Here is a 26356-nt window from a genome sequence, read left to right on the forward strand (position 1 = left end):
AACAGTGACAGGACCCCGTACCGCAAAAAAAAAAAAAAAAAAAAAGTGAATTAAAATGGAGCTTTCAGTTCTCTGCTTCAAGGAGAAAACTTCTGTCGACTGAAAAACAAAACATACGACCTGAAAGTTTAATTGTTCTTGTTCAGGGACATTACTGACGACTGCAGAGTCCTCTCAACTCTGAAGAACTGTTCCAAAGAGGTAAGGGAGGAGCCAGGATATGAGTTTTTGCGGGGGGGGGGGGGGGGGGGTTGGGGGTGCTGTTGAACACTCAGAAGATTGCTGCTAATCACAAAAAGCATCTCAAGTGAATGAGTTTAGTGCCTTTCTATAAGAAGATGGAAGAATGTAGGCTCATTGAAATTGTTCCTTTGATATGCATCTTAATTATCTAGGGCCAGTATCCTGTTTCTTTCCATCTTGAGTTCCACCTAGGGCGCACAAATCCTCTGGGCAGCTGCAACGTAGGATGGCTTGAGGGATGGCCATAATCCATTGTCTACCAGAATGGCAGGCAGAGTTCTTTGCTTGCTGAAATGGCAGGCAACATTCTTTGCCCACACCGGGAAGCAAGAGAACCAGCCAGGCTCTTCTCAAGAGGATGTAAATTTAAAAGTCAGGAGGAAAAGAAGGTGAGAGACGGGGGAAGAGGGCAACCCTGGTAGCACAGAGAGGAGGCTGAGAACGCGGGGTGTTAAGTCAGACTAACAGGGTGGACAGCTGTAAACCATCAGCATTCTCACTTTACACCTAAGGAAACTGAGGCCCAGGGGACGGCGAGAGGGGCCCGCGGAAGGAAGAAACTTAAGGGAAAGACAATTGGAACTTCGAGTTTTCAGGCCGTACCCAGAGCGCCCCAAAACCGCATAGGCGGGGGTTTTCCGCACCTGGGGCTCCCGCTTGTCGCTCACGCCCCGCCTCTCCTATTGCTTATTGGTCCTTTCGGGCACGAGACCAATACAGGAGTCAGCCAATGGGAGTGGCCCACGGCGCGTCTTTCCCGGGAAAGCGGAGGCAGAGCGGGAACCCGGAAATGCGAGGCGCAGACAAATTGAGGAAGCCAATACGCTGCGAAGAGGATGGCGGGCCGGCCAATGGAGAGTCGCCGAGGGCGGGGCCACGGGCTGAAGGCAAAGGTCTCCGGAGCCGGCGGCCAGCCGAGACTGCGAGTGCTGAGAAGGCGACGGCAGAGCAGGACCGGGTAGTGGCGCGAGGTGAGGAGGGGGTGAACCGGGAAGGGTGCAGCGGGGCAGCGAGCCCTGGGGGGGGGGGTTCGGAAAGGGGCGGCTTCTCAGAATGACCTTAGTCCAGTGTCCTCGCCTCTTGGAGCCGGTTTCCCCCTTCCTAGCTAGGGAGGGCTGAGAGATTCGTGCCCCCAGAACGCACGTCCTCCTCGGAGAACTCCAGCCCCGCCGAGGAGCCCGCGCCGACCACCTGGACGAAGCAGTGACCCACACCCTCTTCCGTACCTCCCCATTAGAGCTCGTACCACGCCTTTTCAGATGTTCTGTATCAGCCAGCCGGGCTCCCCCAGAAACCTTATCAGTCAGTTCTGGGTTTCGGTCCAGTACCAGGAGCAGATGGGATCGGGTGCTTGGGCCCTGGTTATGATAAAAGAGGTGAAGACCTGGGTACTCTGGACCCAGGTGCACTGGGAATTCGTTCCCGAATGCCGCTGTTTATTCCCTGCAGGCTGTCTGGGAATTGACTTGCTCTCTGTGTATCAGTTTCTCTCGTCTGTAAAGTGGAGCTTAGGGGCAGCTTTCCTCCGTGAGGTGGTGAGGGGTAAGTGAGATAAGGCATTGCTAGCACTCAGCTCAATGCCCAGCACACCGTAGTTGCTTAATAAATGCCTACTGTTAGTATGATGGTGTTTGCAGACCCGATCCCTCCACTCCCACTGCCAGCCCCAAGCACCTGCTCATTGTCACAGAAGGCAAGTGGTCACCCCCTCTGGCCCACAACCTGAGTTCCTCTTGAGATGCTCAGACTGCCCAAACTCTAGGCGGGATGCCTCCTGGACAGGCCAGGAAAAGAAGGCCAGAGCGGGGAACAGAATTGTGGCTAATATCAGGGTGAGGGCAGGAAGAGCTGACTGCCCAGGTGGCAATAAATCAGGCCTTCAAACAGTTGTACTTACCAAAGAATGAGCCTTAGAACTACCTTAGCTGTTCTGGAGATGTGTGTTATGTGTCTAGGGCACCCAGTGTTTCGAGTCAGAGGCCACAGATTTACGCTTAAGTGGGGAGGCTTTTGAGCCATAACCTAAGGCCGTTACTTGCTCACTGGGTGACTCTGGGCAAGGGCCTTCACCTCTCTGAGCCGGTCTCCGCTGGAGAATTGGGCAGCCTCAGTTCCTGTTGAAGACTGCAGGAGGGTACGTGTGAGGTCCTTAGGGTTTAGCACAGGGTCTGGCATGCAGTAGGTGTTTAATAGCAGTTGGGTGGCAGCACTGTTTTTCACAGTCACACCGCCCTGGAGGCGGCACCTAATCCTTGCCTCACCCCCACCCCCTGGTCACAGTGAATTAAGAACCGTGGGGTCTCCAAGCCTCCCCTGAAGCCAGAAATGTGTCATCAAGGTATCGGTTCCCCTGCTTCACCTCTTACAACTCCTGGTTCCTTGCAGATCTGCTCTCTCCCAGGCCACTGTGGACATGTGCAAGGGGCCCACCCCTGGGTCCAGATGACACTCATGTCGATGGCTTCAGTGATGGCGGTGACTGAACCAAAATGGGTCTCAGTCTGGGGCCGCTTCCTGTGGGTGATACTGCTGAGCATGGTGCTGGGCTCCCTGATGGCCCTGCTGCTGCCGCTGGGGGCCATGGAGGAGCAGTGTCTGGCTGTGCTCAAAGGCTTCTACCTGCTCAGGAGCAAGTTGGACAGGGCCCAGCCTGCTGTCACCAAGTGCACCAGCCCATCCACGGAGCTCAGTGTCACCTCCAGGGATGCAGCACCGCTGGTGGTCAAGACCAAGGCCTCTCCAGGTAAGACTGGCCATCTCGCCTCGACGCTCGTTAATCCCATAGGTATTTAGAGGGCCAGCTATGTCGTGTGTGCGGGGTACAGGGTCAGCCCTGAGCTCCTAGCCAGACAGACAAGGTGATAGGTGGCTGAGATACATGTGGTGATACGGAAGCAGAGGGAGCCATAGGAGCACACAGGAAGGCTCCCTGGAGGAGGGGATGCCTGAGGAGAGACCCAAGGGAAAAAGGTTTGAGGGGAGAGTGTTCCAGGCAGAGACCACAAGGTAGGAGAGCCCTGGGCACTTGAGGAACTAAAAGAAGTCTAGGAGGTGTGGCTGGCACTGGGGGTGGGAGGGCCAGCAGAAAAGGGCCAGAGGTACCGCAGGGTCCAGTTGAAAACCAGGGCCTAAAGGGGCAGGGGTGGAGGCAGGGGGAAGAAGGGACCCGCAATCACCAGAACGGCTGCGAGCTGGAGCAGAGGTAGGGGAGGGCCGCCTGACAGGAGCTGCGGCCGTAGGAAAACACAGCCACTCAACGACGGCAGGTCAGAGGAGGGGGCCGAGGAGCCCGGCTGCTGCCCCCACGGTAGAGAATGGCTTTGGGGCTGAGTGGACAGCGACCAGCACAGGGCCCCACTGGGCTGTAGGGAACAGACCTGTCTGCACATACAGATATGGGAAGGGCATGTACAACATGGCTGGATAGAGCCCCCTGAGGCCATGGAGGAGACCAGGAGGAGACCAGCTGTCAGGGGTGACGCCGCCCCTGAACGTCCTCTGCCCCTCCCTGACCCACACCTCTTTGACTCTTTTCTAGCCAGCAAGTTAGAAGCCAAAGCAGCTTTGAACCAAGCCCTGGAAATGAAACGCCAGGGCAAGCGGGAGAAAGCCCACAAGCTCTTCCTGCACGCCCTCAACATGGACCCGGGCTTCGTGGACGCGCTCAATGAGTTCGGCATCTTCTCAGAAGAGGACAGGGACATCATCCAGGCTGACTACCTGTACACCAGAGCACTGACCATCGCGCCCCACCACAAGAAGGCGCTGGTCAACCGCGACCGCACGCTGCCGCTGGTGGAGGAGATTGACCAGCGGTACTTCAGCATCATCGACAGCAAAGTGAAGAAGGTCATGTCCATCCCCAAGGGCAACTCGGCACTGCGCCGGGTCATGGAGGAGACGTACTACCACCACATCTACCACACAGTGGCCATCGAAGGCAACACTCTCACCCTCTCAGAGATCAGGCACATCCTGGAGACCCGCTACGCCGTGCCGGGGAAGAGCCTGGAGGAGCAGAATGAGGTCATCGGCATGCACGCGGCCATGAAGTACGTCAACACGACGCTGCTCTCCCGCATCGGCTCTGTCAGCATCAGCGACGTGCTGGAGATCCACCGGCGGGTGCTGGGGTACGTGGATCCCGTGGAAGCTGGCCGCTTTCGCACGACCCAGGTCCTGGTGGGCCACCACGTCCCGCCCCACCCTCAGGAGGTGGAGAAGCAGATGCAGGAGTTCATACAGTGGCTCAACTCGGAGGACGCCATGAACCTGCACCCGGTGGAGTTTGCGGCCCTGGCCCACTATAAACTCGTCTACATCCACCCCTTCATCGACGGCAACGGCAGGACCTCGCGCCTGCTCATGAACCTCATCCTCATGCAGGCGGGCTACCCGCCCATCACCATACGCAAGGAGCAGAGGTCCGAGTACTACCACGTGCTGGAGGTGGCCAACGAAGGCGACGTGAGGCCGTTCATCCGCTTCATTGCCAAGTGCACGGAGACAACCCTGGACACCCTGCTCTTTGCCACCACAGAGTACCCTGTGGCACTGCCAGAGGCCAGACCCAACCACTCTAGGTTCAAGGAGACGCTGCCTGTGAAGCCCTAACGCTCTAAATCCTCCCTTGGTGGCAAAGGATGTCCCGGGGGGGGAATAAATCCAAGAAACTCAGCGATTCTAGAAACCTAGTCATCTCCCAGAGTAAAAGGAGATGGGTAAGAAACTTAAAATTCTTTATCTCCAAATGCTTCTTTAAAGAAGAAAACTAAGTTATTAAGCCTTGTCCCTAAGATAACTTATAATTGAGCCCAGTTATTTATTTCCCTCAGAGCTGGTTAAACGTGTGCTGTCTGTGCTGGTGGCCCCGATCCTTGGGGTGGCCCCAGCAGGCTTTGGGGGCATCAGTGCTCCTTGTGTGACCAGAATACAGGTTCTGGAGCAGAATCTGCACTGAGGTGGGGGAGCTGTGGGATGAGGTCCGGAGGAGTAACCCCTTGCAGCCCTTTCTGGAACCGGCCGCGAGGGTCTGCGACTACCTGAGAGAAGTCCGCACGGCTGAGGAGAACCCGGTCGCAGTTGTGAGAAGTGACTGAAAGCTTCCTTTCGTACAGGCATTGGCTCCCCTACCAAGAGGTTAGTGTTGTGACTAATCCTTACCGGTAGAGCAAATTTCTGAGATATGAAATGAACGTTTACAGTGTATCTAGTTAGATACCTCGCTTATTTCAAGGAAGGTTCTTTGAGCCATAGCTTGCAAACTCCGGTACCAGAGGCTGTTATTTTGCCACGTCGGCCGTTTCTCTAATTAAGAACAGGGGCGTGGCTATCCTGGGTGCTTTGTATTGATGTTTCTCACATTTGCAGCAATTCAGACCAGATGTTTCTTCTTCTGGGTTTGTCACCTAACAATTAAATCCTGCTGCAAATCTGAAGACAGTCAGTCCCCAACAAGCATCTGTGAGGAGTCAGAGCGCCAGTTCACAGGAGCCGAGAAACACTTTTGACCACAGCCAGGATGCGTCCCTTTAATCCACTCACCTGCCCCACAGCCACTGTCCCCTCGGAAGCAGAGCAGATTGCCTTGGAGTGGCCTTATGTTCCTGGCAACTTGTTAGAAGATAAAATGTTACATGTAACTAAAGCCAAGTTTCCAAGTTGGCTGCTGCTGTTTAGTCTGAATTTCTGAAAGATTAGTAAAGTGAAAAGATGTATGAACTGGCCCCAAGTAATAGTTATTCAAACCTTGATAAAAAGTGTATTTGTATGCTGCCATTAGGTATTTCTTAAACCTTAACTCTTCTAATCGTCTTGCTCTTTATAAGCACACCAAGGAAGCCTGACAGAAGTGCTTGCTTTGTACCAGAGGGAGAAATTTGCACTTTAGCTATGTGAAGGGTATTATTTGAACAAATTACTAATAAAGTATTTTGTTACATAAATGCCTGAGACTTTGCTACCTTATTCAAGAGATGTTCCCACACATACATCTATCCTAAGGGGGAAGGAGGGATTCTTTCAGAACTTTAGCCCTATTCTTTTATATTGTTCTGGGAGAAAAACAGATCCAAGATGGTAATTATTTCAACAAGACACCGAGACAGAACTGGTTGGTTACGTTGACAGGGATGTATCGCTGATCTTGCACTAAGACACGAGTAGCTGAAATGGTTTTTCATGTATCTATTTACCATCAGTTTCCCCCCCCAGGACTACATAAACCCACTCCTATGTTCCTGAAAATCTATTTCTAGAACAGTCAACACCCTGCACCTAAATCGGGTCCTGCTCGAGTCTGAAAGGTCCACCTCTGTAACAAGCCCCTGTGGACATCTGAGAGGGTGAGGTCAGAGGATTGGCAAGAGCGAGAGAACAAAACCGTTTACCACCACATGACCTGGATTGCTAAGGAAAGGTCCATGGCCCCTTGGTCCCCGACTGACCCACATCCTCTCACCCACAGAACGGGCCTCTTGCAGGGAAGTGGATGGCCGGCCAGCCCAGAGAACACAGGTTCTTCTGACTGCTCACAGCCGCTGCTTGAATTCAGAAACACCTAACGTTCTGTGCAGAAGATAAAGATGAGGTACAGAGAACCTATCAATCAACAACATGAAATTGGAGCTTTGCCTGGATGGTTGATAACATTAAGGTATTACTGCTAATGTTTCTAGAAATGATAAAAACCAAGGCCTTTAAGTCCTTAGAGGTACGTGCTACAGTATTATTAGGTGAATATCCCTCCAGAACACGGGATACATGAGGGGCAGGAGGTGGAGATGAAGACGGGCTATGAGCTGAGCAATGCTGAAGCTCGATGACAGGCACACGGGGCTTAGTTTACTACTTATCTGGTTCAATTGTTAAGTTAAAAAATATAGGACAGCCTGAATGATGCATAAAACCTTTAGAAACAGATAAATGAGCTGATTTTCATGACATAGGAAAGAATTCCGATTTTTTTCCCCAGAGTGCCTTTTATAAAGTCAGTTTCCCTACTGAACTGCCAATGTCACTTTCAAAGCAATAAATACTGGATAAAAGATGTGGGTAAAAAAAAAAGCTTGAGAGCTGTTAAGTGCCAAACTGCTGTAAACTGAAGTTTAAAACCGAAGATATCACAGCAGAAATGGTTTAAATCAAAGTGCCAAGCGGATTTGACTTACAAAAGTTCTATTTACACACCCATTAGGTAAACCAAGGTACACTCATTTCAAAATACATATTTGAATGCACATCTGAGTACCTTTCGACAAGAAGTTTTTAAGAGAACTTCAGTTTAATAAACAAAGCTAAATGGGGAGAATTTAAGTTTGCACTTGACAATGCTATTTAAACAAAACCAAAGGGCTGAAACTCAGTATTTAGACAAAGAACACAGTTCACTTAGTCACTAGGCAAAGAAAAACGTCCATAGCAGATGGCGCACAGAATTCCTATACAAATGTCGCAAGTATTTTGCTTTTAGGAAACAAAACAGTGGGTTGACGTGTCATTTACAAATACGTAATATAAAAACGCACAGCCCCCGTGAACAAAAGCCCATCAGATGTTTTTATGTGATGCCCCTTGCCCCCACCCCTTTACTAAAATAGGCCATTCTGGTGAATTACTAACACCTGCCATTTTGTCTTTTAAAAATTAAAAGAGCGATGGGCACCTGTGCTGTGCAGGGTGTAAGAGAAGTGTCTTATAAAAAGGGGACCAGAGGTGGCCAAAAATATTTGGACGGGGGGGGGGGGGGGGTCTCAAAACGGTGTGTTCGCATTTCACTTCTGTTTCTCTCTCTTTAAGACACATCTTAGGAAACTGCACCCTGCGCCCAGCCTGTGGAGTGACCATTTTCATCCTCTCGCCCTCAATATGAGGGAGCACTTAAAGCCTCATTTTTCCTTGGACACCCTTTTCCCGTCCTACCTAAACCAGAGCAAGCGTGTGGTCACAGGCGCTGCACTGGGTCCTGCACAGCCAGGGCACAGCTGGGCACCGGGCGTCTTCCCGGCCAGCATCAAGTAAGGCATTTCCCTTCTCGCACAGTCCCACTCACTTTCTCAGAAGCAACTTGGCAAAGTCGGCATTGGACATCTTGGGTACCTCGGTGGCCGCCGGCGGTGGGGCAGGGCCGTTTTCAGCCTGGGCTGCGGTGGCGCTTGGGCGTTGCAGGGCGCGGGGCAGCAGAGAGAGCTGGGTCCTCCCCTTCCCCCGCCTGGAAGAGCAAACAATGCACGGACCTTCTGAGGCGACAATTGATGAAAATAAGCCAGGATGGTCTTAGATCACCGCAAGGTAAAAGGTGAAAAACAAAAAACAAGAAGGGTAATAAGACAAGCCCTGTTCTCCCTGACTTCGGCTATTAGGTAAAAATCACTTTAACCAACTTTGCCTTTTCCACAATTTTGGCCAGGGCCACGTCTGTGTAATACCGTCACACACAGGGTGGATAAAAACGGCTGTAAACTTGCAGACCTCACCAAATAACCTCGCACCCTGCTGCCTCATCCCTGTCGGGTGAGAGCAGAGCTTCTATCTGGATTACAGGTGGAGATATAGATTAGCACGGCAAGCACATGGCTGTCAGGTATGGAACCTACACATATGGATTCACCTGCCAAAGGGGACTTTAACGTAATCACTGTCTTAATAAATAAATCACCAGTAAACCAGCGAACACGAGAGAGGGTCCCACTTCCCTGGCCCTCAGCGTGGACTTGCTGCCGACACCCTGCCCTGGGAACGAGCGTGAGCGCCCCAGGGACGCCAGGCCCTGACCTCCCGTCTGAACTCACTGTGTTGAGGGGAAACTCGTTCACCGTGGTGCAGGCCAGGACGAAGTCTGACCAACGAGCGCACAACACTTACGCTCCGTAGATCTGCCGCGGCACCACGGCGACCCCCGGGGCTTTCCTTGCCTCTGGCTTCTCCGGAGCCTTCCTCTGAGGCGGGTTGCTGATAGCCACTTTGATGACGTTCTCTTTGATAGTCATGCCATCCATCTTCAGGACAGCCTGAGATGCCTGGGATTCGTTTTCGTACTCCACATAGGCCAGGCCCTGAAAGTTTGCAAAAGCCCGGCCAGGTGAGTGCTGCAGGGCACAACCTCCTCCCTGAGGTCCACCGCCGGTTCAGGGCGGGCCCCCGACCCTTGGGTTCCCTCCCCACCACCGCCATCCTTTGTCTATAGGTCTCACAGCCCTAGTCTCCCTCCCTATTTCTGCAACTGACTAACTTCAGATAACTTTTTAAGTTCAGTGCATCTTGTGCTTGCTCCAGCCAAAAAAAGAGAGAGGGACCAGCATAAATCTAGCAAATGGATGAGGGGTCCTGGACACAGGTGAGCCCCGATGTCCCTGTGCCTGGGGACGCCCTTATTCATAGTCTTCAACTCTCGATTAACCTGGATAAATGGGACGGGGGTTGAGAGGTCAACCAAACTCTTCTTAAACAACTACTCAAAACGTCGTCAAGGATTTCACAAGAGATTGAGGGGACCGGAGAAGGGGAGGACGTGGTAAGGGGGAAGCCAGTGCAGGGCCCGGGGAGATGGCCAGAGGCCTAGTGAAAAGAGGGGTCTGGGCAGGAGGGAGGAGACTGCAAGGGGGGGCACCTCACCCCAAGGCCCCACAGCCTGGGAGCTGCACTGGAGCCCCTGCTAATTCGTGGTAGTTTTTCTTCAAACACCCTATTCTTTTAAGTACAATGAGCCACATTTGGAGTCAGTTCATCTGACTCCAAATGGAAAAAAAGCCTAGCGCACCTATCCTGTTAACTTCTCGTCTGCTTCCTAGTAGACAGATCAGAACCCACTCTAGAACCAAGTAACCTCTGAACAAAGGCTCGCCCAGACTCCGGGAGGCGACTGCCGTCTGCTCAGACGCTGACCTTGGGTTTGCCGGCCCGGTTGGTGACCAGCCGGATGTCCTTCACAGTGCCGTGGGCCTTGCAGATCTCTTCTAGTTCCTCTTTTGTGCAAGAGAATGGCAGGCCCGAGACGAATAGCTTGTGCTTCTCCAGGGCAGTGCTGTACCTGAACACCTACAGGGAGGAGTGGGGAGAGGAAATGATGACCCGAGGCCCAACCCAGCTCCCCACGACACGGGGTCAGGCCTCGTCCACAGGCCTGGCCCAGCCAGAGCCGGCTCCGGGTGCTGGGAACTGTCAACTCGCCCTGGGCGAGTCACTCAACTTCTCGAAGCTTCCACTTCCTCCTCTGTAAAATGGCAAGTGAAGCCACTTTTCCCAGAGCCTGGGTGACGACCCAGTGAGGTAACATACAAAACACCTGGCACAGTCCCGTCACTCCTAACCATCCAGCGGCAAGCGGCCATCACACAGTTCCTAACTGTACCGTCCTCTGTCAAGTAATGCCGGTTCGAAGTGACCCAGCCCCGAGTTGAGACCTCAGTGAACCAGAACAGAACTGACCCGGTTAACGCGGAAGTTTCGTTCTTAACAAATGTTCCACGTGTATTCTAAATATGAGTTGCTGCAGGAAAAGAGCGCTTACCCCGTCCTACCGCAACCCTACGTAAAGGCGTGCTTTATTCCACAAACCTACCTTGAAGTCTGGGTTTTTGCTCTTGTCCACACAGGGGGAGACAAACATTGGCCGCCCCTCAACGGTCTGCCGATCCAGCTCCAGGGCCCGCAGGGCCACCGCCTCCTCTTTAAACTCGACGTAGCAGTAGCCCCGGAAGTCGCCGCGGTTGCTGAAGATGGGGCGGACCTCGACCACATCCCCGCAGGCCTCGAAGAGCGGCCGGAGCGTGGCGGCAGGCTCCCGCAGGCCATAGGGGAGGTTGCTGACGAAGACGGTGACGCCGTCCTTGCTGCTGTCGTGCAGCACCCTGGGCACATCTCTCCTTCGGGCGGCCGCCCGCTGCTCCTTCTGCTCAGAGGGAGGCTCTGCGGCCGCAGGGGCGCTGCTCCCAGAGAGGCCCGGGTCGGCTTCTGGGCCCAGCTCAGCTTCCCCAGCGGGAGGAACGCTGTTCTCCACCCTCCTGCGCTTGGAAGGCTGCTCTACAATAGGTCGGGAGAAAAGCAGTGACTATTAGTTAACTAACCCCTTCCTGTCAGTGCAAGCGGAGCGGCTGGCAGGGAAAGGGCTCTTCCCCCTATACGACCCGCCCCCCACCGCCCTCAGCCAGGTCTCTCTTGCCCCGCCCGACTCATCCCACTCCCTTCCGGGCCCCAGTTACATTCGTGTGAGGGGATGAACTTAGGTGCAAGTGATAACCTAAGTCCTCATCGGCCACGCTTAATCATATGAGAGGTCAGTGGGTCTCCAAGTTGGGCTGGCAAATCCCAAGGACCCCCATCCTAGACAGCCCAGGGCAGCGAAGGGAGGATAGAGCCTGGGGACCGCGGGTAAACAAGCACCTCCGGTGACACTGAAGTATGTGCTCCCCGGGGCACCCCTGGAAGCAGTACAAAGTGGTGCTACAGTTCCTACCCACGTTCACGATTGTCTTCTGTCCTTCAACAGAACTTAACAACATCATACTCCAACCCACTCTTCCCACTGCCTCCAGGGGGACAACACTGAAACCCAACTGGTGAGGGTCCCCTGCTTCCAGACCTTCCCATCAGTTTCCCACTGCCTTCCCGATGGAGCCTGACCGTGGCACGCTGCATTCCAGGGCACCCTGACTGGGCCTGCTGGCCTGCCTGCTGCCCCAGCCTCACCCACCCCAGCACCCAGCCCTCTGCCATGCATCAGGGCCCAAAGGCAGACACTTGCTGCTCGGAGAAAATGCCAGGCTGTTTTGTGCCCTGTGCTTTGCTGACCCTGGCTGGCTGGCCCCTTCCCTTCTTTCTCACACTCCTCCCCCAGATGCCAAGGTGCAGCGTCACTTCCCCACAAAGTCTTTCCTGCAGGGCCCCTAGTGTTTTCCCTGGCCTCCACCATGATTCACACCTACATCTCCCCAAGTCCCTGTTACACGACACTGCGGCCACAGGTCCCGTTTGCCTTCCCCTGCTAAACCAGAAGCCCTAAAGCGCAGTGAGCTACCATTTCTGAAGGCCCCAAAAAGACTCGGGGAGAAATTCTTGGTCAACTGAACAATGACTCCATTACTATTTCCCTCTGGTTGACAACTCTGAACTAGAAAAATGTTTAGTGTCCTTTAGTGTCTAGAGACAATTCTTTACCTTGACTGGTTTTGCTGAAACAAATCTGACCCACACCTGCCCACGCCTGAAATGGCAGGGGTGACAAACACTGGCTGGAAAATTCTACCTGTCAAAACCTGATGGGGACAAGTAAGCCTGGTGTCACTGCAGGGCCCAGCTGCGGCGGCGGTGCAGGGCGCCAGGGCCTGAGGATAAGGCAGTGTCCATGCTCGGGGAGTGACAGGACAGGGTGGGGGTGTGGGAGCCCACGGAGGGAGAGGAGGCACGACTCAGGAAGAGGGCGGTGGTGTCAGCAACAGGGTAGGGAGCGAAGCCCAGGGAGTATGGGCAGGGGTGTGTCTACACGGGGTGGCGCCTGGCACAGGGCCTTGGAGTCAAGCTGGGGAAGACAGCACCCACGTAGAGGGCAGGCAGGGACAGGGAGGGTGGTGGGCACCTTGCAAGCAACTTATTCTCAAATTCAAGAAGGCTCTCCGTGCTGCTCTGCGCCCTGTCTGGAGCTCCGGGATGTCCCAGGTGGCGTCCGACCAGGCCTCACCTTCCGCGTCGTCGCCCCACTCTTTCTCATCATCCTCATCAGCTCTGCTCTTGTCCGAGCCTCTGGTCTTCTTCTTCTTTTTCAACGCTTTCTTCTCTGCCCGGGCCCTCTTCCGTTGTTCAACCTTTTCTTCCTCTTGCTGGGCGAGGGCTGCTTCCTTCTCCGCAGCCTGGAGAATCGGGATAGGACGCGTCACTGTACGTGGCGATTACACGAAGTCTACTGGCTCGTGATGGAAGAGGTGAGAGCGCAGGGAGGACGGCCACCACCCGGGAGAAGGGAGGCGACCAGGAAGAGGACGAGGAGAAGGGCTGCTCCCAACCTCCCCAGCTGCGCCCCAGCCTCTTCAGGCTTCTTGGGAGCTGCATCTCAAGTCTACCGTATGTCTCACAACATCCCCATGAATGACTCACCAAAAGAAAGGAAAAAAAATCTATGAAACCGAGGCCCTGATTTATTTGGGGGTGTTCATGCTCCAATCGCTAGGCTAAGTATGTCAGGCTCCTCTTTTAGCTTCTTCGTCTATTCCAATAACCTTCAGGGCCAAAATTCCTGCTTTGGTTTGTATCTATCGTTGGGGCTAAAGCTTTAAGCCGATCTAAAAAGACAGGCTTAAATGTTGATTCAAACATTTCATAGTTAATACTCTGAGTAAAAGACATTTCTCAGGACGACCCCAAAGGTTCTGACAAGGAACATTCATACCAAACACAGTCAAAATAGTTTTCAGAGGTTCAAAGACTTGAAATAAAGAGCATCGTTACCTTAATTCTCTGCTCATTAACGCGAGCCAGTCGAGTTTCGGTTTTCTGAACAGCTATATCCCAATCTTCTAAAGTACCTTGAGAGGAAGAGAAGCAAACTTTCACTTCTTCAGATTTTGAAGGATATAATAATAATATAAAATTTTCTTACTGTCCCGCACCTCCAGAAGAAAGCTCTTCCATCAAACAGTAACAACTGGAGAATCGGCTCCCCATTTTAAGATTTCATTTGTATAGGTTTCAAGTTTCAGAATTCAAATAGTCCTTCCAGGTGTGTTTAGAACATCCGTTCTCTTTTAGAAAAGAGACTTGAAAACCAGAATAGGTTCTATTATGGGCTCTCTGTGGCAAAGATTATGAAAACATTCTAATGCAAAAGGTACAAGACACCTGTACTAAGACCGAAAGGTTTTAAGAGCTCCTCAAATGAGAAATGCTGGGGTGTTTTCTGTTGTTGCTGTTTGGGTGTCTATCTCCAGTTCTGAGGGGTTCATACCCCGAAATCCAGACTAACGCCCATGGAAACTGAACACTGAGGCTCTGAAATTCACGAGAGAGGCACACGTGACGAGGGAGCGCATTTCGCCACGTGCCTGTCGGCGCTGTGCTGGAGCACAGTCTCTCCTGATTCCCAGGGAACCCTTGGCAACGCCTGCAGGTGGTTCTGGTGGTCAGGACTGGGGGCAAGAAAAGCGCTACTGGTACCTAGTGGGTAGAGGGAGGCCAGGGATGCCGCACACAACAGCCCCCACCAAAGAGAGCCTTGAGAGGCCTGCGCTAGAGCATCGTCACGGGCCCCCTGGCACGTGGAGTCTGAGGAGGGCTACAGGACTCCCCCCCTCACTGGCGAACACCGTGTGACGGTCGCATCAGAGAGGCCCCTTGAGGGGCTGAAGCCGTAAACACAGTCTGTCCTTAAGCCTAAAGACCTGAAACCAAATGGCAAAAGGGACAGACCCCAAGCCAGAGGCAGCGCGCCGAGGTCCCCACCTTCTGTCCTCTCCATGGTGAGCAACACCTCACAGACGTGTTCTGGGTAGTCGCTGGTGCACTGGACGGCCCGGTGCAGAGCCTTCCTGCAGTGCTGAGTGTCACCGTGGGCCCTAAGGCGGAAAACACACAGTTCGGGCCACCAGCACACAAAGCGGAAGGCGCAGAGGGAGGGCTGTCTTCACACAGCTAACATCACGGCATCAAAGCCCACACTTCTGAGATGCCATGCTCTTTGTGCTAATGATACTTTTAATGCTTTCTCCTTTTCCCAGAGAGCCCTCTAGTCAAAAATGAAAGCTTTCTTCTAAGCCACTCTTTCCCTTAGCAAGTCAGTGCTAGTGGAAAACGCACTGGGGACAGTGGTCCTCAGCCAGGCGTTCTGCTTTTATTGCATTCACATGTGCAACGCATGGGGGCAATCCAAGAGCTGTGGGTGACTTGATAAAGTCCCTAGAGAAATTCTAGGACACGGTCCCACTCGAGGGGAGAGACACTGACAGAGGGGACTGTCAGATTTCATGCCTAGAGTCAGATCTTCCTACACTGACATGGAAATATATACTGCTCATCAGGATAGTATATCTAAAACAACATTCTGTTCATCCCAGCAGTTATGAGATACTATGTTCTCATTTCTGTTTTAAAATTTTTTATAAATATACATAAACATTATAGACACTCAGAAAAAATTTAGAGCAGCAGTTCAGACCCCTGAGGGTCCCTAAGACCCTTTCAGGAGGTCTGCAAAGTCAAAACTACTTTCATAATAATACCGAAACATTTATTGGACTTTTTCCACTGTGTTGACATTTGCACTGAGAGTGCAAAAGCTACAGTGGCTCTTAGCACAAATCAAGACAGTGCACACCTTGTTAATATTCTGTGTGACAAATGGGATGTACACATCAAAGCACCTCTTTATACCCAAGTACAATGGTTGTAGCAAAGAAATAATGGGCTACTGTTTGAGCTGCAAGCTGGACTAGTTACTTTTTTTCATGGAACATCATTTTCACTTGAGAGAACAGCTGAGTGACAAAAACTATGGTGATTCAGACCTGGGTATTTGCTAGACATTTTCAAAAATTAACGAAGTGAGGCTATAAGTTCAAGGAAAACCACTTAAGAGTTTTTGTTGACGGTGATAAGACTGGAGCTTTCAAGTGAAAATTAGAGCTTTGGAAAATTTGTATCTGTAGAGCTTTGGAAAATTTGTATCTGTCACCGTGAGTCTGACAGCTTCCTACTTGTAAGGCTTTTCTACAAAGATCAGTGCAGATATAACAAATGGGATAATGAAACGCATCAATATTTGGAAGAGCTGCAGGACTTAATGAGTCAGCATTTTCCACACACACACCGCATGTCACAGAATCACGCGTGCATAAAAGGTCTGCTCAGTGCAAAACAGACCAATGGATATTAATGCAACAGAGTGAAAAATTCATTGATATGGCTTCAGATTCCAGAATGCAAATGACTATGACTTGTTAATAAATTTTGCTGTAGTGTGAAAGAAGAATATCTGCAATTATCTGAAAAATACCCCCTTCTCTTTCCTAACCTCTTATTTGTGTGAGGCCAAATTTCCCTCATCTTCAGTGAAAACGTTCACAACAGAGGGGACGCAGAAGCAGACGTGAGAATCGAGCTGTCTGCTACTGAGCCAGACTAAAGGTATTTACAAAAGTATAAAACCAGCCCACGTTCTCACTGCATTATTTTGGAGTTTGGAAAGCAGTCCTTTCTCATAAAAATGTTAAATGTAATGAATTTATTGTGAATTTTAAATGAATATTTTAAAATTTCTCGGTTTTATTTTCTAACATGGTAAAAACATTAATAAATATACCTCACATAAACAAAAACAAAAGCTTTTGAGGGGGTCCTCAAATTTTAAGAGTGTAAAGGGGGTCCTGAGACCAAAACACTTGAGAACCGCTGATCTAGAGGAATATTCAAGAAGTTTTAACAGTGATCTTCTCTGGGGAAGGATTTTAAGACTTTCACTTTCTATCTCACATTTTTTTAAATGTTCAATTTTAACTTGAGCACATAATATTTTTTTCATTTTTTCTTTTTTTTTTTTTTGCGGTACACGAGCCTCTCACTGCTGTGGCCTCTCCCGCTGCGGAGCACAGGCTCCGGGACGCGCAGGCTCAGCGGCCATGGCTCACGGGCCCAGCCGCTCCGCGGCATGTGGGATCTTCCCGTACCGGGGCACAAACCCGTGTCCCCTGCATCGGCAGGCGGACTCTCAACCACTGCGCCACCAGGGAAGCCCACATACTATTTTTTAAATCAGGGATAAAAAAACAAAATGTTCAGAACAGAAAAAAGATGTGTTTATAGACATGCAATGTCCAAGATATACTGAATTTAAAAGCTGGTCATATTCTTTATACCTTCTCCATGTTATAAACATTTAAAATAATTTTAGAGGTTTAGAAAATGTATACTATAACTGCATCATCATTTCTTAAAAATTTAAGCATAGGAAAGTCTCAAAGAACATACCCAAACCATTAACTAATGGTGGTTGTATGTGGGCCTGTCACTGCAAAAAAACCTGGGTTTTTTCCTCTCTGCTTTTTAGTATTTCCTACTTTTATAGACAAAGCAAATACAAAAAATAAACAGCTCCCCCGAAAGTCAAATAAAACATTCATGTCCAAAAATCAAAACAAACCAAAATAAATTGAAAGTAATGAATTATACTCCAATAAAGATGTTAAAAAAAAAAAAAAAAAAGTAATGCATGGCTCTAAGAGCCCAGGCACAGAATATTATCTTTGGTTCTCTGTAGCCCTGCCCCATAAACCCCCGCCACCAAGGAGAGACAGGACGATAAAGAGAAGCAGTGTACTGCAAGCAGGCCCAGGCTGCATAGGCAGGGGACATGCGGGTCACACCTGACAAGCACCGCCCCCAATCCCGGCCGGTTACCTTTCCAGGTTGTAATACTCAAGCCACATGTTGGCATACTTGGCGTTCCCTTTGGTCATGATGCTGTCCCAGAGCTCCCGGGCTTTCTGCATGTTATTGCACAGTCGAGCCTGCACGCATTAGCAGACTGAGTTAGGAGAGGACTCAGACCTTATGATGGTGACACTTGTTACAAAACACTTCAGACGCACATGGCTAAAAACCTCCCACCCCAAAACTCACCCCAAAACTATCAGCGTTACTTAAGTCCCTGGACATTCATGGGCCACCCCCCACGATAACAGCCCAGCCCAAGCATGTCAGCCTTTTTGCAGCAACAAGCCTCAGGCTGCCTGCCCATGTTCACCTCGAGAACCACACTTGGGAGCCCACAGGCACTCACGACAGTACTGGCCAGGCGTTTTCTATTTTTAACAAGCTTAACTGTAAGTGTTTTATTTGAAGGGCAAGGCAGAGAAAGAAAGATGGATCGAGGAGCAGATGCCGGCTCTTAACTTCTGAGCCGCAGTTGCTGCATCGTTAACGTGGTCTCAACACAACCATCCCACCCACCAACTACCTGATACCTGACTCTCCCCCAGAGGACAAAACGTTAGAATTTTACAATCCTACGAGCCGATTATGGGCAGGGTTCACGTCTTACTCACCTTGGGGTCCTTGGTTCAGCAATAACATTCAACTCATTATATCCTCTGATTATTTGTGAAACTGTCTGTCTTCCACACTAGCTTGAAGCCTTACTAGCACAGGGACAGGGCTTATCTCATCCCCCGGCACACAGTGAAAGGCCTGGCAAGCGGCTCACGCTGGGAACGTGCTCACCAATGGGGCACAGCGCGGGAAGGGAACACACAAGTGAGTGCCTGGCATTCAGACAGCTGCTGCGCAACTTTGAGATGGGAGCTAGGGGTCTCCCTAAGATAGAAACAAATGTGTGTCGAGCAAGGAAATAAACATGAATCCTTACAGGGCCTAGACCGTCACCTGGGATCCTGACTCAGCTTCGGTCACACTATCGGACAAAGGTCCCTCAAAGGGGGATGAAACTGACAATGTGTCAAAAACATTTACCTCAATCCGAGCCCAGTTCTGCATGATCAGGCAGCTTGGATCTCCACTCTCACTGAAACCTTGAAGAACAGAAGTAGACGAAATCAGAAAGTAATTGAGAGGCAAAGCGCCTCTGACTAAAAAGGTACACGGAGCAGAAGAGGCAGCACGAGCGGCCGCGGCGGGAGGCCCACTTACGCTCCTCCACCTCCTGCTTCAGGTACTCCAAGGCGCGGGCGAACGCAGACCGCAGCTCCTCCAGCTCTTTACTGGAGTCTGTGAGAAAGTGCAGAGAGGTTCGGCTCGAGGAAGCCACATGCCACGTCTGGTTTGTTCTTTTCAATCCTACACTGAAGCTCCCTGGCATCATGCTGGGGACACGGAAATAAAACTGCCAGGCCCTGCCCTCATCACACAGTGGGGGGAGGCAGATACAGGAAGACAGCACATCACAGACAGTACGAGGACAAAGGTGACAAGGGCGCCATGTGCGGGACCACAGCAGAGGGGGTCTCCCCGAGCCGGCAGAATGGCTAAAAGCCCCCTGCATGAGGAAGCAAGCACCAATTAGGGGTGGGGGCGTGTGGTTCTGGTTGCTCTTTTTTTTTTTTTTTTTTTTTCTTTTTTGAAGGAGGAGGAGAGAGGAAGGCAGGGGATGCCATGGACGTTCAATGATTTAAAAGGAACACAGCAGTCCCATGTAAAGAACTATTTAGGATACACAGAAGGGAGAGAAGGGAGAAATGAGACTAAAGAAGTTGGCAGGAGCCAGTGTAAACCGTAAGGACCATTACTCTCTCCCTTTACAATAAACAGCATGATTCGTTACAAACTGAAATAGCTAAAATTTCTGAGAAAAAAAAAGTGACCAATATCACTTGCCCCACCATGGGATATCTGGGCAACTGGACATCCTACCAAAACACATGTTAAGGAAAAACTCAGTTCTGATAGGAAACACATAAACTTCAATACCTTGTTTGAAATCGACCCTTCTCCTCAGGTAATCAAGGTACGCCTGCCAAATCTCCACATAATCAGTGGCCTGAATGAAGCCAGCACTCAGAGCTTTCTCGAAGGTCACTGGAGTCGAAGAAAAAGCCAGGATTTGTTGCCAATTCAAAAAGAAGTTATCAAAAGATGATTTAAAAAACTGCTACTGACTATAAAATTCCATATGGCTTAAATAGTAATAATGGGATGCAACAAAAATGAAATGAGCTAGAGAGAAATGTTCAAAAGAAAGGCTACTACAGTGGTGTACAAACTGTGTTCTAGAAAGGGCACATCCCACAAGGTGCCCTGCATTAAAGTGCTCCAGGTCAAGTAAGTTGGTGAAAAGACCATGACTCCCTGGAAAATCACAATGAATATTAAGACATTAAAAAGTTCTAATAAGTCAAAAAATACAACTACTTCATATCTCCCATTTAGAGCCCTTCTTGTCACTAATACCCAATATCCCAAAGTAACCGCCTGGGGAACGCCGATTTAATAACTTCTGTCACAGCTCAATGTTTCTGACTCGGGACAAAAAGCTTAGAAGTCTTCCCACAAAAACATCCGCACCTGAAATCACTCGATGCTCAACTCCATGTCTTTCCATGGCCAAGAGGTACCGACTCCACAGGGCAACTGTCCACGGGCAGTTTCTAACAGCGCGACTGTGTACAGATAAAACCAAATCCTTTACTTTCAGCTGCCGATCCTATGATAAAGAATGCCAGGGTCAGGAGAGAAAATTTTATTGTTAAGACTTCACCATCCATGAGACATTCCCAGCACAACCGACAAAAGACATTTCCTTAATATGACTGGTTTCTTCAACAAAAAAATCACAAGGGGTTTTGCGGGAAAAGAGGAGAGAGGTGGAGAGGGGAACCTAGAGATCAAAGAGCTTTAAGAGACATCAGCCAATCCTAATGTATGGATCTTGTTTAGATCCCGATTCAAATCTGTTATACATACACACTGAAATATTTACCATCAAAATGTGATTTCTGGATTTGCTTCAAAATAACATGGAAGGGAGGAAAATAGGTAAGGAACCTAGTAAGATTGTAGATGAAACTAGACTAGTGCCATTAATTAAGTGTTGAAGCTGGGTGATGGTTAACTGCAGTTTCATTTTACTAATCTGTCTACATTTATGTATTTACGTTTTTCCATGATAATAAGTTAAAAGAAAAATTAATATGTTATAAAGTCCGCAATAGTAAGGCTATGCAAAAATTTTTTTACAGTTATCAGTTTAAAATAACTTAAAACACCAGGAGACTTCCTTAGTGAGTCAAGCAGAGAGAAGCGGCATGCAGCTAACTACTGGCACTCTTTCTGATTTTCTTTAAATGGAACCTAAATTGGTAAAAAATAAAGTGAGATTAGAACAGGTAGGTTATCTTACTAGGTACTGACTGTAACGAATCCATAAGTCTGGGACAAGGCAGTTCTCGACCAGAGCGCGCTCAAAGATCAACTGAATGCGGGCGGGGTCTCCAATTTTCATCTCAAAATCGATGTATGCTTGATATTCAGCCAGCCTGGGTGCTTCGGCTTGCAACTGGGGCAAAGGAGAATGGCAATGAAATTGGAATGAGCTATGTGACACTGTCAGAAAGCACACACAGCTCCGCAGTAAATTTTGGTGAGAACGGCCACACCAAGATAAGAATCACCAATCCCCACTCGCAGAACCTCTGCATATCAGGTCTATAAATTGATGAGCAGAAAGTGAATCCAAAGTGCCTCTTCATGGCAATAGTTACAAAGGCTCCGTAAACCCTTTTTAAACTCCATCCCCAGACCACAGGGAATTTAAATCTCCCATCAATCAGGAACTGAATGAAAGAGAAACATCTTTGCCAACGACCACTGCTAACCATCCTTTCAAAACAGATATCACTTTCTGGGCCTACTGAGTGGGGTGAATGCAACCATACCAGAGTTACTTGGTGCCCTGTGCTATTTCAGGTTCATCACTCCAAATACCAGCTCCTGCCAGAGTACAGGTATATGCAGGAGATGGAGGAGGCTATGCTCAATGTTTACTGATCCAAAGGCATACAATTAAAATTCTTTTTAAACAAAATCCTCTTATTCAACTTGTTTTCTCCTCAGCCACACTCTGCTGAAGGTCAAAACAAAATTCAACTGCCTGAGGATTTCATGAATGAAGCTTTGTGAAATGCAACTAAATACCAATCATTTACACGTGAAAAAGGGAGAGGGAGCACATGCAGACCAGAGAGAGAGCACGCATGCTCTGAACTTAGAAAGATGATATTGGAGAGACTCAGTTTCTACTAATAATGACAAAATCAGTTACCCAGACACACTGTGCCACTGAAAATACTAGATTAAATATTAAAAAAAAAGCTTCTTGCAAATCAACAACAAACTGGCCAAGAAACAAGAAATACTGCAAACAAAATCTAAGTGAAAGTGGTTAAGCTAAGGGAAGGTTAAGCTTTTGCCAGTTTAAGAGATAATATTAAGAATTTGATCTTGGGACCTCCCTGGTGGCACAGTAGTTAAGAATCCACCTGCCAATACAGGGGACACGGGTTCGAGCCCTGGTCCGGGAAGATACCACATGCCGTGGAGCAACTAATCCCATGCACCGCAACTACTGAGCCTGAGCTCTAGAGCCCGCAAGCCACAACTACTGAAGCCTGCACACCTAGAGCCCGTGCTCCGCAGCAAGAGAAGCCACCACGATGAGAAGCCCACGCACTGCAAGGAAGAGTAGCCCCCGCTCGCCACAACTAGAGAAAGGCCGTGCGCAGCAACAAAGACCCAACACAGCCAAAAATAAAATAAATAAATAAATAAATTTAAAGAATTTGATCTTTACAACAATCGTAGGAAGCAGCTATCATTTCTGTAACCATCTTACATTCGAGGCAACTGAGTCACAAGGAGGCTAAGTACTAGCCCAGAGATAAAATTCAGACTTGAGGCAGCCCATCTCTCAGAGCCTGTGTTCTCACTCACCAGGCCGCGAAAGATACCACAAACAGAGCCAAGAAGCCCAACAAACCTCAAGCAGGATAAATACAAAATAATCCACATCTGGACCCACTGCAGTGAAACTGCCAGACAGCAAACCAAACCAATGAGACCTTAAAAGTGGCCACAGAACAAACAAGGCTTTCCTTCCAAGAAGCAGGAGTCAGACAGCTGACTCAGCAGCACAACAGAAGCCGGAAGAGAAAAAGATATATTTAACTGCCGAGAGAAGAGAACTGCCAGCCTAGAATTCTATATCCTGAGAAATTAACTCTCAAGGAGAGCAAAGTAAGGACCTTTTGAAACAAACAAAAACTGAGAAAATCTGTTACAAGCAAATATCCAGTGCAGGAGATGCTAAAGGGCAGACTTTAAGCAAAAGAAAAGTGATTGCAGGTGAAAGATCTACGACGTGAGAAGAGCAGAGCGAGCAAAGAAAATGGGAAATGCATGCATAAATGTAAACAAACTGGAACTGCAAAATGCAGCATTAATAACGATGCCTTGTGGGTCAACTAAAAGACAAGAAATACAAGGAAACAAAGCATAAGTCTGAGGGGTGGTAAATGAAGTTAAAAGTATTCTAAGACCAAGAAAGGGGAATAAATGCCATTTACAAATAATATTGTGTGTGTATTGTCAACACATAAAATCTCCCCAAATCTATAAATTATTAATAAGGATTGAGCAAGTTTGATTAAAAAATTAATATTAAAAAAATTGCATTTTATATACCAGGAACAAACAACTAGAAAATAAAATCTTTAAAAAGATACCATTTATAATAGCATCAAAAAAAACACTTAGAAATACATCTAAAAATGTGTTCAAGACACTGGATAAATTTATAAAACTTTATAGACAAGACTTAAATAGCAGAGGTCTATACCATGTTCACAGATTGGAAGATTCAATATTTAAAAGATATAACTTCTTCCCCAAATTGATCTACAGATTCAATGCAATTCCAATCAAAAATTCAAGGGAATTCCCTGGCGGTAGAGTGGTTAGAACTCCATGCTCTCACTGCCAAGGGCCCGGGTTCGATCCCTGGTCAGGGAACTAAGATCCTGCATGTGGTGCAGTGTAGGAAAAAAAAAATAATAATCAAGTTTTTTTTTGTTTGTTTGTTTAATAGAACTTGACAAGCTGATTCTCTATTAACGGAAGTACTAAGAGCTAAAGAACGCCAGGACCCTCTTGAAGGAGAACAACATGGATGGGACTCATGCTACCAAAGATCGAAACTTAATTATAAAACTATCGTCATTATGGCAGTGTAATATAAACCAGTGGGGCAGAACAGAGGGCCCAGAAATAGACCCACACAGAAATGGAAAGCTAATCCATGACAGATGTGGGGCAGCATATGAGTGAGGGTGGATGGAATTATCAAAGTCAGCACTGGAACAATTGTTTCTCCATATGGAAAAACGGAATTGGACCCTGCCTCAGACCATACCCGAAGATCCATTCCAGAAGAAAACCTAAAGATGAACGACAAAATATAAACTTTCAGAAGAAAAACAGAACGAAGTATATTAGTGACCTCGGAGTATGGAGAGATTTATTAAGCACAAACCCTAAGGAAAAGAATGACAAATCCAATTAGATTAAAATTAAGAATTGGTCTTCAGGGCTTCCCTGGTGGCACAGTGGTTGAGAGTCCGTCCGCCTGCCGATGCAGGGGACACGGGTTCGTGCCCCGGCCCGGGAGGATCCCACATGCCGCGTAGCGGCTGGGCCCGTGAGCCATGGCCGCTGAGTCTGCGCGTCCAGAGCCTGTGCTCCGCAGCGGGAGAGGCCACAACAGTGAGAGGCCCGCGTACCGCAAAAAAAAAAAAAAAAAAAAGGAAAAGACAAGCCACAAACTTGGGAGGAAAAAACTGTAATACATACAACCAAAAGTATGGATTAAGACCCAGGACTCCTAAAAATCAATTAGAAAAAAGACAAACCAAAAAAAAATGAGCCAAAGACTTTAACAGGTACTTCAAAAAAAAATTTTTTTAAGGAAATCTGAATGGCCAATAGGTGTGAAAAGATGCTCAACGTCATTAGTTATGAGGGAAGTGCAAATTAAAACTATAATTTCAGATCCATCAGATTGCCTAAAATTTAAGTATGTCAATACCCCAGGTTGGCGGAACAATGAGAACTCTCAGATACTGCAGGCGGGAGTAGCAACTGATAGCCTGGAAAACAGTTCAGCATCACCCTAGGACCCAGCAATTCCATTCTGACGTAATGGAATGAAACTCTTTTTCATGTGTACCAAGAGATACGTCCAAGAACGGTCAGAGCAGAACTACTCCTCCTAGCAAAACACTGGAAACAACCCAACCACCTAAGAACACAGATAAATAAATTGTTTATACACAGGCAACTTTACAGCAGTGTAAACAAATGGACTAAAACTATACTTATCAACATGAGTAAAACCCAAAAAACATGTTGAAAGAAAATATACAGCATGATTCCATTATATAGAAGTTCAAAAACAAGCAAAATTAAACCATATATTAATTAAGGATACATTCATAGGTTGTAAAACTATAAAGAAAAGCAAGGGGATGATTATCACAAAAGTCAGGAAAGTGATTACCTCTCGGGAGAGGGAAGAGGAGGCAATCGGAGAGGGGCACATAGGAGACTTCTAAGGTACTGGCAATGCTCTATTTCTTAACCTGGGTGGTGGGTACATGGATGTTCACTTTATTATTAGGATGTAAACTGAATGTACACATTTATACACTCTATAGTATATTTCACAATAAAACAAATGTTAAAGATACTGTTTTACTTGCAACTATCAATTAGGGAAAAGTTTGTAGAGAGACGTTTACTGTAAAAGAGACCAACACTTACCAGTGTTTCTTCATAGGGTTTATATTTCTCCAACTGCTGTAGTGCTTTGTTATAGTTCTGAATTACTGACTCTGGTATAGGGTCTTCTGACCATTCTTCATACTCTGCAAACGTTGCCTCCATATCTATTGAGAGATGGATTCAGCCCATGGGTCTTGCCATTGGGTTTTATCAACTCAAACACAGAGTAAACCCTGAGACTCAGGTGCCACTGGCCCCTCCCACATCTGTGGCCACAGGGCTCTTACTTATGGAATCCTGAGCTCTTCTGCTGAGCCCTGACTTGGTCTTAGACTCTGTCTCAAAGCACCATCCTGGGCAGCCCTACCACCTAGTTAAATGAAACTAACAGCAACGCTCTAACCACACTTACCTACTGCTCCCTATGTTCTAACACTTCACATCCATTACCTCATTCGATCCTCACCACTCTACCAGGGAGGTTCTACCATGATTCCCACTTTGCAGTTCAGGAAACAGAAGCAGAGGGTTACATCAACTGGCCACAGTTAACAGGAGAACAAGGCTTTGAACCCACGCAGTCTGACTCAAGTTCATGCTCTGCTCACCAAGCTGTACTGCCTCACACTGGTATGTGAGATTAAACATAGAAGCCAGCTCAGCTCTAGCCTTTTCTGCTTGTCACCCAAAGATTTGACTGGAGAGCCACTTCATAATTTGTCAAATCCAATCCAAAGTAAAAAGAAATAACACCTGGGCTCAAGTAAAGTTGGTCAGAGGGGGCTTCCCTGGTGGCGCAGTGGTTGAGAGTCTGCCTGCCGATGCAGGGGACACGGATTCGTGCCCCGGT

At 48.5% G+C, this 26356-nt stretch overlaps 2 protein-coding genes across 9 annotated transcripts in view; one reads left to right on the forward strand and one right to left on the reverse strand.

Moving 5' to 3' along the window:
* Positions 1-1131: 1131 nt before the first annotated feature.
* On the forward strand, positions 1132-7786 carry FICD (FIC domain containing). Of its 5 annotated transcripts, none has more exons than XM_029224608.1 (3): positions 1132-1214; positions 2629-2986; positions 3782-7786. In XM_029224608.1, exons 2-3 carry the CDS (start codon positions 2686-2688, stop codon positions 4855-4857), a joined length of 1377 nt encoding a protein of 458 aa, XP_029080441.1. In that variant the 5' UTR covers positions 1132-1214; positions 2629-2685; the 3' UTR covers positions 4858-7786. The 5 variants fall into 5 exon arrangements, 2 of the variants coding, with proteins under 2 accessions (XP_029080441.1, XP_029080437.1); XR_003793832.1 differs by lacking the exon at positions 1132-1214 and having other exon boundaries at positions 2088-2986; positions 3782-5382; positions 5614-7786; XR_003793834.1 differs by lacking the exon at positions 1132-1214 and having other exon boundaries at positions 2088-2986; positions 3782-5382; positions 6710-7786.
* SART3 (spliceosome associated factor 3, U4/U6 recycling protein) overlaps positions 7507-26356 on the reverse strand; it is a 33427-nt gene continuing 14577 nt past the window's right edge. For 2 of the 4 annotated variants that reach the window (XM_029224597.1, XM_029224591.1), the window contains exons 6-19: positions 25546-25670; positions 21074-21229; positions 20239-20377; positions 19645-19752; positions 18868-18945; positions 18691-18749; positions 17620-17729; positions 14638-14783; positions 13681-13757; positions 12917-13085; positions 10802-11262; positions 10126-10278; positions 9106-9296; positions 8014-8452 (exon numbers count right to left, since the gene is read on the reverse strand). In XM_029224597.1, the coding sequence (XP_029080430.1) occupies positions 8290-8452; positions 9106-9296; positions 10126-10278; positions 10802-11262; positions 12917-13085; positions 13681-13757; positions 14638-14783; positions 17620-17729; positions 18691-18749; positions 18868-18945; positions 19645-19752; positions 20239-20377; positions 21074-21229; positions 25546-25670 (2135 nt within the window). In that variant the 3' untranslated portion in view covers positions 8014-8289. Of the gene's footprint in view, positions 8453-9105; positions 9297-10125; positions 10279-10801; positions 11263-12916; positions 13086-13680; positions 13758-14637; positions 14784-17619; positions 17730-18690; positions 18750-18867; positions 18946-19644; positions 19753-20238; positions 20378-21073; positions 21230-25545; positions 25671-26356 lie in introns of all 4 variants that reach the window. The other 2 variants (XM_029224599.1, XM_029224593.1) reach the window with 2 other exon arrangements.

The sequence above is a fragment of the Monodon monoceros genome, unplaced genomic scaffold, assembly GCF_005190385.1.
Source record: "Monodon monoceros isolate NGI ecotype Baffin Bay Population unplaced genomic scaffold, NGI_Narwhal_1 Super_Scaffold_1, whole genome shotgun sequence".
NCBI lineage: Eukaryota > Metazoa > Chordata > Mammalia > Artiodactyla > Monodontidae > Monodon > Monodon monoceros.